The sequence below is a fragment of the Rhineura floridana genome, chromosome 9 (genome assembly GCF_030035675.1).
Source record: "Rhineura floridana isolate rRhiFlo1 chromosome 9, rRhiFlo1.hap2, whole genome shotgun sequence".
Classification (NCBI taxonomy): Eukaryota; Metazoa; Chordata; class Lepidosauria; order Squamata; family Rhineuridae; genus Rhineura; species Rhineura floridana.
Genome location: NC_084488.1, coordinates 108915803 through 108932534, shown reverse-complemented (window position 1 = coordinate 108932534; position 16732 = coordinate 108915803). Strand labels below are relative to the sequence as shown.

Below are 16732 nucleotides of genomic sequence, written 5' to 3'. Positions count from 1 at the left end.
TGTCTGGGGCCAGTCCTAGAGCTAGAGTCCTAAAAATATCTGGAGGGCACCACGTTGGCTACCTCTGCTATAAACATTCAAAGGAAAGGATTTCCCAGTGTGAGAATGAAGATACAATTCGAACCGATTGAAGAACAACGGACTTGTCCCTGCTGACCTCAGGCTACATATGAAGAGGTAGGACTGGGAAAGAAGTCAGCTGGGGATTGTGGTGTGGAAACCAGGCACGTGTTCAAGGCTCCTACGTGTAAGTGCATGTGGGCACTGCAGGCAGTGGAGGGATGCATCTGGCATTTCTGCTGCTCCTTGCCAGATCTGTGGCAAACCTCTGGATTTAGTGCCCCCCCCCCCAATTTTCAAAAGGTCAAATTCATATGATTATTCCCAGCAAAGAATCAATAGCATTTACAGAAGAGAACAGCCTCCATAAATTAAATCTTATCATTTGTGCTTTTCAGGCACAAAAAATGGCTCCTGAAAGTGGCAAACGTTCTTCTTAGGGGAGTTGCTCCATCGCAGGGGCCCCCCAGATGCCTACAGGGAGCCCTTAAACAGAGCATGAGTGCAACAGCTCTCTCCCCCACCCCGCAATTCCCTGTAACTGGTATTCAGAGGCATATTGCTTCTAGCAATGGTGGTGGTAGCACATAGCCATGGTGGCTAGTAGTCATCAATAGCCTTCTTCTCCATGACTTTGGCTAATCTTCTTTTGAAGCCATCCACGTTGGGAATCATCACTGCCAAAGAATTGGTCTTTAAGGTGACTGGGACCTTTTATTACACAGCAAGGATCAACAGTTACCTTTAAGAAAGACCACACATTCCTCTCAAAGTCATTCTTGGCGGCATCAATTTTCTTCTGACAGTAGTTGACAAAAGCTTCTGCCTGCACGGCCTCCTGCAGCTGATCCGAGCGGCTCAAGAATTCCTTCTCAGTGACAACTTGACTGATGTAGACGTGATAGTGCTGTTGAGGCTGCTCTGCTCCCTGCTGCTGAGGCTTGCTGTTCTCAAAGGTCACGAGCTTCCCTCCAAACTGCAATTCAAGTGCATCATAGGCAAGGGTCAGACAACAGTTTCAAATCAATTACATTTAACTTCAGCACAGTCTGCCTTAAAAGCGAGTGCTCAAAAGAACAAGACACATTTTCAAGGAACGTGGTTAGCTTTCAAATGGGATGTTTGGATAGAGATGCGTGGGTTGCAAACCATGGCTGCAGCGCAGACTTGTGGAAATGCTACACGAGGGATGGAGGTCTATTTTCAGCCTGAGGGCTGTGTTCTCTTATGGGTAAGCTTCCAGGGACCGCATGTCAATGGCAGATGAAGCCAAAGGCAAAAAAGTGGGAAAAGCAAGAACTGTGAATGTTACCTTTGTACAGCAGGCTAGTTTCTATGCAGAACTCATGCAACTCTTTACTATTTTCCACCCAAGCAAGCAAGAAGCGTTCTCAGAGTTCAAGGGCACACCTTAGCTAAGCAGACACACTCAAGGAGGGTGCAAAACAGGGCCTGTGAGAGGCAAAGCTTGGAGAGAGTCCTGAGGGCCAGATTGAAAGGCCTGAAGGCTGCATTTGGCTTCTAGGTCTGAGGTTCCCATCCCCGTGCTTCACCTTAGTTATTACAGAAATGGGGGAGGGGGGATTTGCATGGGGGAAGACAGACTGCACAACTCTGTGGGGCACTCCTAATAATATATGAATAACAATATATATATATATGGAAATGGTGGAGGGTCTTAACAGATGTGGAGCTAATGATAAACTAATGAATAACAAAAATGACTCATCACTTACAGGTGAAGTGCCTTTTTTCTGAACCAGGAAACAGGTGAAAGCAGGATGCCTACCTCAAATTGTTTGATATTAACAAGTCTGTCATACTCTATCAACTGGAGTTCTAATTTCATGGCAGTATTTAGATGAGAACCAAAGAACACGGATGCATTATACTGAGTACAGTAGGGCCCCGCTTCTCAGCGCCCCGTTTTTTTGGGTTCTGCTAATACGGCACCAGCGGGGAAATCGGCTGGAGGGGGGGCTAGAGCTCCCCGTGCTCCGGCTGATCTCGCTGGAGGAGGGGAAGATCAGCCATAGCGCCCTACAGCTGATCTCCTCCTCCGGTGCGATCAGTGGGTTAGGTTCCAAACCCCAGTGCTACAGCTGATCTGCTTTTCGGCGGTTTTCGCTTTTCAGTGGGGGTCGGGAACCTAACCTGCCGTATGAGTGGGGCCTTACTGTATGGGTAGTGGTTTACCTCACGCCAGAAGAACATAAATTCGATACACAGTAGCCTTCAGTTTTAAAAGACTGGAACTAGTCAAAGTAGCAGAACAAGACATTCATGTTTTCAGAGTACAGTGAGATTTTCAAACCACTTTAATAATCCTTTATTAAAATAAAAATGGACAGACATGCTCCACTTCTCAGCAAGGGCTCAATGACCTACAACTCTGCTTCAGTTATGTGTGTGCCACAACTCTAAACAATGGGTTGCATCCAACCAAGTTGTCCTATTAGTGCAAGGACTTCTGCTTGGACAATGGAACTATCTCACTCTACCTCACCCCATATCTGTTCTAGGTTTTCCCCACAACCCTCCAGAGCAGACTGGGGGCAGGGGGTGCAGGAAGAGGAGAGGGAGGGGAAACTCTGTTGGGCAAATGGAAGTCCTTGTGCAAACGGGGCAACTTGGTTGGATGCAACCCAAAGTATTCACAAGGAAGTGTGCATACAAGGAAGACAGCATAGAGCAGCCTTCCCGAACCCTGCGCTCCCCCACCCCTGATGTTGTTGAGACTACAACCCCCTGCTCAAGGCAGGAATCCAACTTAAAGCATGCCTGACAGGTGGCTGTCCAGCTGGCTCTTGAAGGCCTCCAGGGTTGGAGAGCCCATCACCTCCATAAGCGAATGGTTCCATTGTTGTGCCGCTCTAACAGTCAGGAAGGTTTTCCTGATGTCCAGTTGAAATCTGGCTTCCTGCAACTTGAGCCCATTATTCCGTGTCCTGCACTCTGGGACGATCGAGAAGAGATCCCGGCCCTCCTCTGTGTGACAACCTTTCATGTACTTGAACAGTGCTATCATATCTCCCCTCAGTCTCTGCTTCTCAAGGCTAAACATGCCCAGTTCTTTCAGTCTCTCCTCATAGGGCTTTGTTTCTAGTTCCCTGATCATCCTCACTGCCCTCCTCTGAACCTGTTCCAGTTCCTAGTCTAGCATCCTGTTCTCACAGTGGCCAACCAGTTGGCTAGTTGGCAAGGTATCCAATGTCACACTGCTCTTGCAGGTGTTTCTCCTAATGTTCAACCAAAATCTACTCTCCTGTAAATTAAGCCCGATCAATCTAGTCCTTCCTTCTGGAGCAGCAGAGGACAGTCACTGTTTTCTTCTCTGTGACAGCCACTCAGGTATTATTTTTTATTGTTGTTGTTCCTACATTTATATCCCACCTTTCCCCCAGGGAGCTCAAGGTGGTGTACAAACACGGTTCTTCCTCTCCCAATATTTGTCCTCACAACAACCCTGTGAGGTAGGTTAAGCTTAGAGACAGTGACTTGCCCAAGGTCACCCAGTGAGCTTCATGGCTGAGCATGGATCTGAACCCTGATCTCCCAGGTCACAGTCTGACACTGTAACCATGACACCACACTGAATCTCACACTGATATTTGAAAGTACCGCTCCCAGACTTTTGTTCTCCAGGCTAAACCTGCCTAGTTCCTTCAACTTTTCCTCATAATACTCATTTTCCATACAGCTGACCATTCTTGTCCATGCGGAGTGATTAAGCAGATAGCAAGCAATTAAATGATAAATAATGTTTCAGAGTCTGTATAGTACTGAGCTAGTATATTATTATACTTGCAGGTGGGCTTTCCACGTGGTAATCCCACACCAACTAAAAAATAGCAACTAGGTTGCGCCTTTTATCCAAACCCTCCCCAGGTAACAAGGACACTTGTTAAAAGAATAAGAAATTCACCTCCATTTTCTTTTCTTTAATCCCAAATTTGCCTCTCATGGTTGTGCATGCTTGTGATTAGGCATGGACCAAGAGTCCACTCGCACAGATTGACTGGGTTTGCACCTGGCTCATTTTTCCTTCCCTGCTCAGATTACAACATTCTTATGGAGAACAGGTTGTCTGAACTGTGTGTGGTGACCAGTAACTGAAGATTTGCATAAGCCACTACAAATATTCCATACAATACCGAGTGGAAGTATGCAAAAGTGCTCTTTCGGCTTGCAGGGGTGGATTTTGTCTCAAGCTAAAATTAAAAAGTATTCTGCCAAGAGCATGTTTTTTGCGGAACTGATTCCTGCTCGTGGATATTAGGGAAGCTACTCCCTATTTTCTATTTGAAAAAAGGAACATGTTTGTGCGTCGTTGTTGTTTTTGATAACTCATAGTGTATATAAGTACGAGGCAGCATCATTCTCTTGCTGGACCCACGGCTTTGTGCTTTGAAATTTTTGTCACTGTTAGCTGCCCATAGGCTTCATGCTTTATATTCCTTTATTTAGGAGCCGGACTACTACTTCTTTTTGGGATACAATGAAAAAGCTCTCTGCCTGCTACTAGTCAGTTCCTTTTGCAAAGGTTTTTTTTTACTACTTTGGGGTAAAATTACTATGTGTGGTTTACCATCATCATTTACAATCTTTGCTGTTCCTCATGGTGGCTATTTTATGAAGGAGATGTCTGCAGTGTTCATTTCAGGGCTTTCCACTGACTGTCACCACTAGGGAACCTGCCAACAGCACTTCCGCCCGCAAAAGGGAGAGCTCTGCACCAGCAGAGTGAAGACGGAGTCCTTCTGCAGGTAGCAGCTGGCTGGAGGACAGCAGGTTTGGCAAAGGGAGACCCCCACCCTATCCAACTCTCCCTCCCTCAGCACAAAGGGGTTTTGGATTGGTCTCCCGGTCACCTTTCTTGAAAATGACGGAAGGCGACTTAGACAAATATCAAGTAATAAGATAAAATACAAAATATACAAAGTTTAAAAAGATAAAACATTGACTCCATGTAATACTACAAGCATGCACCCCATAAAAATTAACAGGACCAGAACAACTGTCCAAAAACAAGTAAGAACAGCCAATCACAGCAGAGTGCAAAGAAGTTTCCACTTACGGAAAAAGATGCACCCACAGGTCGGCGAATCCACTTGGGTGGCTTCTTCAGGGGCAGGATTCTGCTCTGTGAAGTGGCCTGTTGTGGGAGCTGTAATGGAGGAAGTGGTTGCCCTGTTCCAAACGGATCGAGATTCCCAAAGGATGATGAGAGCTTTTTAAAAAGAGAGAGAGAAATAAAGGTGGATCTAAAACACCTGCTCATTATCAAAACCCCATTCAGAGTACACTCCCTAACTATTTCAAAGCTTGTTTACCCAACTATCAATTCTTGAGCTGGCTTTTTGCCTTTGATTTGTTCAGACATTCAAGGAATGGATTAGAGGCCGAACTGAGTTGAAGAGTCAGCATTCCCTGTCAATATCCCATCTGACTATGTAAAAAACAACAACAGGATTGTTCTCTTTGGTAGGCAGAGCGCACCGCTTCATAGAAAAACAATGACCTGTGGGGGTCCCAGGACAATTACTGAAACACCATCATTTAATAATAAAGACCTTCTAAACAGGTAGCCCCAAGGGGCCAAGCAATTTCTCTCCCTTTACCCTAGAAAAAGGACTGCTCTCCGAATATGTATTTATTTATTTTTATTAGGTTTATATCCCGCCCGCCCTCCCAGTAGGAGCCCAGGGCGGCAGAATAAGAATGTCTGGATTCTGCCTGCGTAAAGCAGCTCCTTGAATAACTTTTAACAGCCAAAACAGTTTTAAAAGCTGCTTCATCATGCATTACAAACATCTGCCTCCCTCCATCTTGGTATTTACCATTTTGCTTCATTTTTAAATACCTTGTCTGCCTGCTTCTGCCGCAGGCTGTCTGCACTGCCCCCCATGATGGAGTAAATGCTGATCCTCCCGTCAAAAGAAGCGGCAGAGAGAAGAGCAGGGTTCCTGGGACACCACTGAACATCAAAGCACCACTGGGTAGTGGTAGGGAGTTCATACAACACCTGTGCCCCCAAAACCAAATGTATTAGAAAAACAACAACAGCTTCAAAATGAAACAAACAAAAACAAAAAGGAGCAGGCATAAGATAGCCAAACACTTCTGACAACCTTATTCCTTCTTTGTGACACACATTCACAGCAAACGTTCATTCCACTGTTATTCAAAGGTTATTCAAAAGATTTCCAGCAACTGGCATTCAGAGGTGTACTGCAGCTGAGAGTGAGGATAGAATTCACTAATAGGCAAAAAACTTTGCGGTTTAAGAACGTACCTATAGCCCACAGATATTTCTATCAAACTTTAAAGAGCATGGAAATTGGGCAGCTATAGTGAATGCACCAGGGGAGCAGGAGACCTGACCTCCTCTCTGAGATATTGTACTGCCCTACAAATTTGTCAAAATGCAAACACAATTTGGGTTGGTCTTTCACAGTCGAATCCACTTGCTGTGTAGCTTGGAAGAATTTCGTAACTCTCGTGGCTGTATAATATAGCCATTGTGGACCAGCTATCAGTGGTCTTACTCTCTATGACCATGTTCACCCCTCCCCTCTGATCTTTGATTAGTTTTTGAGTGGATTCTAATGACACAAATGAGTGGAGGACTGGAGTGCTGAGGTCAGATGAAGGGAAGTGGAAAATGGTATCATGAATGTTTGTGCTGACACATGGACCTCTGTGCACCACTGTGGGCTGTGTGTTTCACACTCATGGCTCAGGAAACACTTTCACCTGTACATTCCTACATTTCCCATGTAGGAAACACCCTCGCCCATACAGATCAGAGACTATAGTCTGCTGTATATACCATTCTTTAAGGGAGTATGATCTAGCAATGAATAGAATATGGCATTCCCCATTGACCTACCATTCTACGAAGCTCGCCAGTCGCTATCATCCCCCACGTTCTGCGACAAGGTAAAACTTCCACAGTCTCTAAAAACATTTCAAGCCTAATGTTTAAGCTAGCCTTTCTTAGCTTTTATCAGCTTTTAACAGTAATTTGCTTCCAATTTTACTTGCCGCTATCCAGCTCTTAAAAGAGTTTATATGTTTTTTAAAAATATATGAACTTGTTTTTATTATAAAATTTGGCTTACAGCACCATAAGCATTTTACCAAAAGATGTCCAGTAAGTCTCGTAAATAAGTGGCTATATGCGAGGATTTCCACATGTGTAAATGTGATTTGCATTGGAAAGCAGAACCATTTAAACAAGCAGCCATTCCTCCTCCTCCTTCTCCCCCATCAGAAGTCAAAACAAAATGTCAGTTCACCAATTTAAACTACAGGAATGGGTTTTTAAACATACACACACCAGTCCACAGACAGCAGTCAACATTTTAAGAAGCATCATTCTTATAAGGATGACATTTTTATTTTTCACTGAGGACATGAAAATAAAAAAGGCTGTATACAGAAAGTTTGTTTGGACACAAAGGCTAACACTGTCTAGGTGTGCTGATTCAAGTGCAAAGTTAGTGCACTCTTTTTGCGCTACTCAAACAAGAAACACCTCTCCGTTCCAAAACCTCATAAACAAAACTTTCAAGCAGTACCTCTCCCGTGTTTGGATTGGAACAAAGAATTTTAGAATCTTTCCCACAACTCAGCAACAATTCCGGATCTGCCATACTCCAAGCTATGGTCAAAATACCCCTATGGAAAAAGATGCAACAAATAAAACCATTTTAAAAGTTAAAAAACAAAAACAAAGTGTCTGCAGCATTAACTCACATGCCTGCAATAGTAAAGGGGAATGTATTTTATATTTTCAACATCTGCCAATACAGTCTCCTCACCCATCCCCTGCAACCACCCTGCCAGCAAGATTTGTGAGATGAAAAACTTGTACCTTGCATGGCTTTCCAGTACACGAAGTGGCGAAGATGCAAATCTAAGGTCCCACATCTGGATTACAGGCAGCCTGTCATCTTCTGAAGCCAAAACCATTTGTGTAGCAACATCAGGATGCCAAGCCAGCCCTGAGCAGTGCATCTGAAATTGTACAACCAGTGCTCAGCTAGAAACATAAAACAGGCTTAAAAGAACCCACCCCTCTTTTTTATATCCAAGACCTCCCTTTGCCAAGTCCCTTATCAGTACAGGTATGTCTACCTCTACGACTGCTTCCATGCTGGTCTGGGAAAATATAAAAGCTTTTGCCCATGTGGTTGGCTGCTCCCAAACCACATGCTCACATACCACACAAGTAAGGCATGGACATATCCCTATACTAGGTGCAGTATTATGCCAGGCTTGACGAAACAGCTGGCTGAACAGGAGAATTCTTGGTAAGAAGGAGGATACACTGCAACTTTTTGTTGCAGGTCCTGCTTGTCTTTAATATAATTCTTCTGTAAATTCAGTTCTGAAGGAATTGTTCTCTGGGGAAGTATGTGGCTAATCCACACTGTATTTATCAAAGGGCGGGCTCACACAATGAACAGGCCAAAGGTGGCAGGAGCAAGCATGCACAAATCCTCTCCGTGCATGTAACATAACACGGATACTCCGCACACTGGGTCAAATGTGGATAGGCCCAACTTACAGGATTCCTTCCCCTGGAAAAAAAAGGGGGGGAGCAGAAAGATTGTGCATTTAGACCTACACATGGAGTCTTCATTAATTTTTATCATTCTGAATCAGCCTTTCTGCGTTACCTCTCCCAAAGGCAGCATAAAATAATAAAACTATTCATACTGTTAAGTCAGGAAAAAAAAATCAGTTCAAGGGCTGCACTATCTCTTGGGCAACTTGGGGGGACACGTGCCAGTGCTGGGTAGGGCCAGTGGCAAAAGCGGTCAGAGGACTCAATCTAAATTTAGCCTAGCGTACCAAGGTAAGTTTCTACACACACTCACATCCCCCTCTCTATCCTCCATCTAGACAAGCAAGAGAAATCGTAAGAGTTCCAGGACATATTCCAGCCAAGCAAAAACACTCACGGTAGCAGAGCGAGTGTAGAGGGGGAAGAGGTGTGGCCTGGGAAAAGTCCCAATGGTGAGACAGAGGGACTTGGATGGCCACGTTTGGCTCCCAAGCTGAGGTCCCCCACCCCATGTGCATGGCGAAGGTGGGGGGGACACGCCCACTCCTTCACCGTGTGAAAAAAATCTTCAGCCAAGTGGCTGTGTTGAACCCATCTTAAGCTTCAAAAATATTTGACTATGGTGACCATCTACAACAACGTGGCTAAATCATTACCCGGTTACTATGGTCGCTGACTTTGATGATAGGCTCATTTTTCCTGAGATCCCACACTGTAGCTCGGCCACTGGGGCTTGCAGATGCCAAGATGTGCTGGACTTGCCTGTTCCATGCAATACAGCTGATGTCTTCAGGAGGCTGTTGGAAACAAAACACATACTGATAATCGATCTCCACATCCCAGACTCTCATTCTGCATCACAGAAGTATGCAACATCAGATAGACTTTTCTTATTAGTGAGATCTTCACAAAACAGGCAGGCTTGCTAGCCTATTTCAAAGACAATATTAAAGAAGCTATTGAGTTATATTACATTTTGTAATTATGTTTTCTCATGGTTTATAAGCCTCCTCTAGGATGCACACCTTAATGTGGTGAGGGGGTCTGAGAGTGTCGAAGAAGCTGAGAGCAATGACGTCAGGAGTCTAGACCAAGAGGCTAGATTCCTAGCAGGGGCACCCAAGGCAGAATGGTCAAAGCTGAGACACCAGACTAAGATGCAGCCAAACTCAGAGGAAGGCAATGGTAAACCACCTCTGAATACCTCTTACCATGAAAACCCTATGAACAAGGAATCCAAAATGCAACACAACATAGTGCTGGAAGATGAGACCCCCTGGTCGGATGGCACTCACCGAGCTACTGGGAAAGAACAACAGGCAAGTACAAGTAGAGCTGTGACCAATGAAGCAACTGGGTCAAAGCCAAAAGGAAGCCCAGACACTGATGCACACAGATGCGAAAAGAGAGTCCGGAATAGTACGACATACACAATAGGAACATGGAAGCATGAACCAAGGAAAGTTATAAATTGTCAAGTCAGAAATGGAACGCATCAATATTACAATACTTGGCATGAGTGAATTAAAATGGACGGGAATGGTACGTTTTCAATCAGGCAACCACAAATTATTTTATAGAGGAAAGGAGAAATTAAGAAGAAATGGGGTTGCTTTAATAGTGAGAAGTGATATAGCAAAAGCAATTAGGAGCTACAACACAAGGTCTGAGCGAGTGATATCAATGAGATTAAACGGGAAACTTATTAACATAACGATCATCCAAGTCTATGCTCCAATGGCGAACACAGAAGAAGGAAGAGAGATTTTACACAAAAGTACAGAAAGAAATTGATCACACACCAAAACAAGATGTGCTGATAATCATGGGGGACTGGAATGCAAAAGTAGGGAACAAAGAAGAACTAGAAATTGTGGGAAAATGGGGCTTAGGAGTTAGAAATGAAGCAGGAGAAAGACTTATTGAATTCTGTGAAGCCAATAATTTGTTTCTTGCAAACACATTTTTTGAGCAACCAAAAAGACGACTGTACACATGGACATCACCAAATGAAGGTGATAGGAATCAAATTGATTATATAATAGGTAGCAGAAGATGGAGAAGTTCCATACTTTCTGCGAAAACAAGACGAGGAGCAGACTGCGGTACAGATCATGAACTGGTAATATCGAAAATCAGAGTAAAGCTAAAGAACAACAACAAAGCAATCATAATGCCAAAATACAATTTAAATAACATCCCAGAAGCATATAAAGATCAAATAAGGAACAGATTTGAGGCTTTAAACTTAGTTGAGAGAGAACCAGAAGAACTATAGATCGAAGTCTGAGACATTATCAGGGAAGAATGCAGAAAGACAATACCTCTAGTTAAAAAGAGAGAAAGACCTCAATGGATGACTGACGAAACTCTTAAAATCGTTAAAGAAAGAAGGAAAGCAAAAGGAGACAGAAACACAGTCAGAACCCTAAATGCAATAATACAGTGACTAGTATGTAAGGAAGATCCTCCGTGGCGCAGAGTGGTAAGAGGCGGTAACGCAGCCGAAGCTCTGCTCCCGGCCGGAGTTCGATTCCAACAAAAGGAGGAAGTCGAATCTCCGGTAAAAGCAGTCGAGGTCCACTCAGCCTTCCATCCATCTGTGGTCGGTAAAATGAGTACCCGGCATATGCTGGGGGGTAAAGAAAGGCCGGGGACGGAACTGGCAATCCCCCCCCCATATATATGGTCTGCCTAATAAACGTTGCAAGACGTCACCCTAAGAGTCGGAAACGACTCGCACTACAAGTGCAGGGACACCTTTTACCTTTTTTAGTATGTAGGGACAAAGAGAACTATTACTATAGTTATTGTATAGAAATAGAAGAGGACAACAAAAAAAGGTAGAACAAGAGCCCTATTCCAAAAGATTAGAGAAATTAAAGGGAAATTCAAATGAAGAGTAGGGATGTTGAATAATCAACAGAGGAACACATTGACTGACCGAGATGAAATAAAAGGAAGATGGAAACAATACACTGAAGAACTCTATAAAAGAGATGACGATGACAGATTCATTCACGCAGCAACTGTATGAGGAAGAACTAGAAATTTTAGAATGTGAGGTGAAAGCTGCTCTTAAAATACTTGGAAGAAACAAATCACCAGGAACAAATGCCATTCCAATAGAGTTGCTACAAGTTACTGAGACTGAATCTGTCCAAATTTTGACAAAAATTTGTCAACAAATATGGAAAACTAAACAACGGCCCACAGACTGGAAGTGTTCAATATATATTCCAATTAAAAAGAAAGGGGATCCAAGGGAATGCAGTAATTATCGAACTATTGCCTTAATATCCCATGCAAGTAAAGTAATGCTCAATATTCTACAACAAAGGTTCTTACCACATATGGAGTGAGAAATGCCAGATGTCCAAGCTGGATTTAGAAAAGGAAGAGGTACCAGAGATCATATCGCAAGCATACATTGGATAATGGAATGGACCAAGGAATTTCAGAAGAAAATCACCCTGTGCTTTACAGATTACAGCAAAGCCTTTGACTGTGTAGATCAGCCTTTCCCAACTAGTGTGCCTCCAGATGTTGTTGGACCACAACTCCCATCTTTCCTGACCATTGGCAATGCTGGCTGAGGCTGATGGGAGTTGTGGTCCAACAACACCTGGAGGCACACTGGTTGGGAAAGGCTGGTGTAGATCATGAAAAACTATGGAATGCTTTAAAAGAAATGGGGGTGCCACAACATCTGATTCTCCTGATGCACAACCTATACTCTGGACAAAAAGCTACTGTAAGGACAGAATATGAAGAAACCGATTGGTTCCCCATCGGAAAGGGTGTGAGACAGGGGTGTATTTTATCACCCTATTTGTTTATATGCAGAACATATCATACGGAAAGCGGGATTGGACCAAGGTGAAGGAGGTGTGAAAATTGGAGGGAGAAATATCAATAATTTAAGATATGCAGACAATACCATACTACTAGCAGAAACCAGTAATGATTTGAAACAAATGCTGATGAAAGTTAAAAGCACAAAAGCAGGACTACAGCTGAACATCAAGACTAAAGTAATGACAACAGAAGATTTATGTAACGTTAAAGTTGACAACGAGGACATTGAACTTGTCAAGGATTATCAATACCTTGACACAGTCATTAACCAAAATGGAGACAATAGTCAAGAAATAAGAAGAAGGCTAAGACTGGGGAGGGCAGCTATGAGAGAACTAGAAATGATCCTTAAATGCAAAGTTGTGTCACTGAACACCAAAGTCAAGATCATTCAGACCATGGTATTCCTGATCTCTATGTATGGATGTGAAAGTTGGACAGTGAAAAAAGCGTGTAAGAGAAAAATCAACTCATGTGAAATGTGGTGTTGGAGGAGAGCTTTGCAGATGCCATGGACCATGAAAAAGACAAATAATTGGGTGTTAGAACAAATTAAACCAGAACTATCATTAGAAGCTAAAATGATAAAACTGAAGTTATCATACTTTGGACACATCATGAGAAGACACGATTCACTAGAAAATACAATAATGCTGGGAAAAACAGAAGGGAGTAGAAAAAGAGGAAGACCAAACAAGAGATGGATTGATTCCTTAAAGGAAGCTACAGACCTGAACTTACAAGATCTGAACAGGGTGGTTTATAACAGATGCTATTGGAAGTTGCAGATTCATAGGGTCGCCATAAGTCATAATTGACTTGAAGGCACATAACAACAATGGTTTATTAGACTTGGCTGTGCAGGAACTTGGCACACCCAAAGTTGAAGAAAAGTGCAACGTGTAGTCACTGCTTGTTAGCTGGCGGGCAATTCAAGCCTGTCAATGTGGGGTTGCTTTTGTCGAAACCACTACAGAGGGCAACACAACATTTTTGCAAGGCTCTTGTTAGAGAAGAGCAGCGTAATCAATTAAAAAAAATATTTTTCAGTTTACAATTAAGAAATCAAATCAATTTAAAGTTATTTACTGTACATAAAAAAGGAACCTACTGGTAACTGTATAATTTTCCAGGATCACCTTACCAAATGAATAGTGGATGCATTTTTTAAATTCCTTTTATTTTTTTAATTTGATAATTTCCATATACATTTATATCTTCAATTATACATTTTAAATATATATGAAGTAACATTTGAAATATGACACATTGCTTACATATGTTCCCTCTGTGTATTCATCCATACGTTCTAAAATACCAAAGCCTGAAAATCTAGGAGCATATAAATACTATGCATTCTCCATTATATAAGCCTCTACAGTAGGGCCCCGCTAATACAGCGGGTTAGGGACCAGGCTCCCGCCGTAAAGCGGGGCCCCATAGACTATAATGGGCCACGTCGCGAAAAAATGATGCTAAAACGTCGCAAAACAGCAAAATCGGCTTTAAAACAGGGAATTTGCCGCTTGAAAGCCGCCGCATCAGCGGAACACCGTAAAGCGGGGCCCTACTGTACTAGTTTAGTGTAGTTACGCAATACTAACCAAGATATAGATATAGTAAACAAAATTAAAAATTCTTATTATTGTTCCTATTACATTAGTTCTCAATTCAACGTTGTTCCTCCATAGTACTTCAGTTTCAACTCATTTTACACATAAATACTGCCCCCAAACCACAATTTTCAGGGCTTTTTCAGTGGTGGCTATCCATTTGCGGAATGCCTTCCTCAGTAAGATGTATTTGTGTCCATCACTACTGATTTTCAGAAGGAATTTGAAAGCATTCTTTTTTAACTAGCAGCTGATGGCAGAAGGGGACTTGTTTCTGACAACCCTAAGATCACTGATAAAAGAATGTTTTAAACTGTAACTGTGTTTTAGAATGTTTTTCTTTTTATTGTTTAATTGTTTTGTTGATATGTTTGCCACCCTGAGCATCTTCAGGAGGAAGGGCAGAATAGACATTTAATAAATAATAATTTCAGCCTATCGTATATCCGATAAAATAGGCTGTTGCCCCTTAGGCTTAATCTGTCCATCTCTAAGGCATCCAAGCACTTTTCATCTTATTGCTTTTGGAAATTAATACAGCTAATTTTTATTAATTTAAAATTAATAAAACTAATTTTAAAAAGAGGTATCGTCACACAACTAGATGTTTCTCAAAAAGCTTTACAGGATTCTGGGATTTTCCCTTACAAAAAGTTTCCAAAAGTATTATAAGGAGGGGTGGGGAACCTGCAGCATTCCAGATGTTGCTGGACTCCAACTCCCATCATCCCTGACCACTGGCCATGCTGACTGGGGCTGACAGGAGTTGGAGTCCGAGGACTCCAGGAGGACTACAGATTCCCCATCTCTGATCATAAGCAGATGGTAAGCTGATAAAAGTCCTCTTTCTCTCACCTATTAATCAAACGGTTTAAGAGCTGGGTAAATTACGTGTCTTGTACCTGAGTCTTGGCTCCTGGTGTCATAGGTGTTGCAAAGTTGTTCAAGTCCCAGATGTAGATCTCAGACTCATTTGCACCAGAGGCTACGAGGTTTGTCTGTAAATGAGAGCGCGCACACTCAGATGCATGCAATAAGGACTGAATATCATCTAAAGTGCTCTCATATTATGCACTATGAATAACATGCAGAAAAAAAGCTCTAACCTGAAATAGGTTGACATCCAGAGCTCTTACAGGCCCTGTGTGTTTGTCTTTCTGTGCAATCACAACTTCACTTTCGCCTGCTAGTATTTTAGCTGGGTCATACAAAATGATGTTTCCATTTTCACCACCAGCAATAAGTACACCTGAAAGATTCCCATCGGATGCCATTTTGTGAGGACCCCATATCAGTTTGTGATACCTGCAAAATAATTTTAAGGAGGTGAGAAAGAAAAGTTATTTGGAGACACACAATTCTCCTCATCAGTCCAATCACCCTGCTAATGGAGGTTCATCTTTCCTCATGGATTGATGGCTGTAGAGCAGGGGCTACAGCACTATAAATGACGGCAGGTGACGATCCAAATTCCCACTCAGACATGAAACAAACTGTGTGGCTTTACCTACCTCACAGGGTTGTCATCAAGAGAACCAGTGTGGTGTAAAGGTTAGGGTGTAGGACTATGACCTGAGAGACCAGGGTTTGAATCCCCACTCAGCCATGAAGCTCACTGGGTGACCTCAGGCCAGTCACTGTCTCTCAGCCTAACCTACCTCACAAGGCTGTTGTGAGGATGAAATGCAGAGAAGAGAGCCACCCTGAGCTCCTTGGAGGTGGGATATAAATGCAAGACACAAAATAGATAATAAATAAATAAGACAAATGAATGAGAACTGAAAAGCAGTTTGATCTGCAAGCCAGAAGGCCATATAATTTATATTGAAAACCTTTCAATTCTCACAAGATTGTAGCACAGGATTGTAGCATTTTGGTTTAATTTTTTTTGTGTGAAGGAGAAATCCAACCTACTTGTGACAAAATAATTCAATACAACGGTCCTAAGTAAGCAAGCCCGGCACCTCCAGTGACAATACAAGTTGTCGACGGAAGCTCAGTGTCTCCCATCTGACATTGTATCCACCGGGACAAATTCATGGACTCGGCCGAAAGTCAATGGAAAGGTTTTGACTCCTTAGGAGGGGTGCTTCTTGCTTCTATGGACATGGTCATGCCATGAAAACCAGCCACTGTCAGCTGAGGGCAAGTTCTGCTAAAGCTGAATGTACGCTCAGGACAATTCTAGTTCCAGCTGAAAGCAATACAGTAAGAACAAGGAAGGAATTCAGGATCACTTTTACAAATAAAGGACACAATCCAAGTTTTTCGGCAGGACCAGGAGCCTCAGCACACCCCACAGGAACACATCTGATGACAGCCAGCCAGTAGTGGTTAAAATGTTGGGACTAGGACCTGGGAGAATCCTAACTCAGCCACAAAGCTTGCTAGGTGGCCTGGGGCAAGTTGCAGTCTCTCAGCCTAATCTACTTCACAGGGCTGTTGTGAGGATAACATGGAGAGGGAGGAGAACCATGTACGACACTTGAGCTCCTTGGAGTAAAGGTGGGATATGGATTGATTGCATAAAGGAAGCCACAGACCTGAACTTACAAGATCTGAACAAGGTGGTTCATGACAGATGCTCTTGGAGGTCACTGATTCATAGGGTTGCCATAAGTCATAA

General features: G+C 42.9%; 1 protein-coding gene across 20 annotated transcripts in view; it reads right to left on the bottom strand.

The window, feature by feature from the left end:
- The window catches only part of SEC31A (SEC31 homolog A, COPII coat complex component), an 83640-nt gene that overhangs the window by 42161 nt on the left and 24747 nt on the right, over positions 1–16732 (bottom strand). For all 20 annotated transcript variants that reach the window (XM_061583167.1, XM_061583168.1, XM_061583181.1 and 17 more), the window contains 8 exons: positions 15213–15411; positions 15009–15104; positions 9292–9432; positions 7940–8082; positions 7644–7743; positions 5924–6085; positions 5138–5290; positions 803–1036 (listed from right to left, as the gene is read on the bottom strand). In XM_061583167.1, coding sequence (XP_061439151.1) covers positions 803–1036; positions 5138–5290; positions 5924–6085; positions 7644–7743; positions 7940–8082; positions 9292–9432; positions 15009–15104; positions 15213–15411 — 1228 coding nt within the window. The remainder of the gene's footprint in view (positions 1–802; positions 1037–5137; positions 5291–5923; positions 6086–7643; positions 7744–7939; positions 8083–9291; positions 9433–15008; positions 15105–15212; positions 15412–16732) is intronic.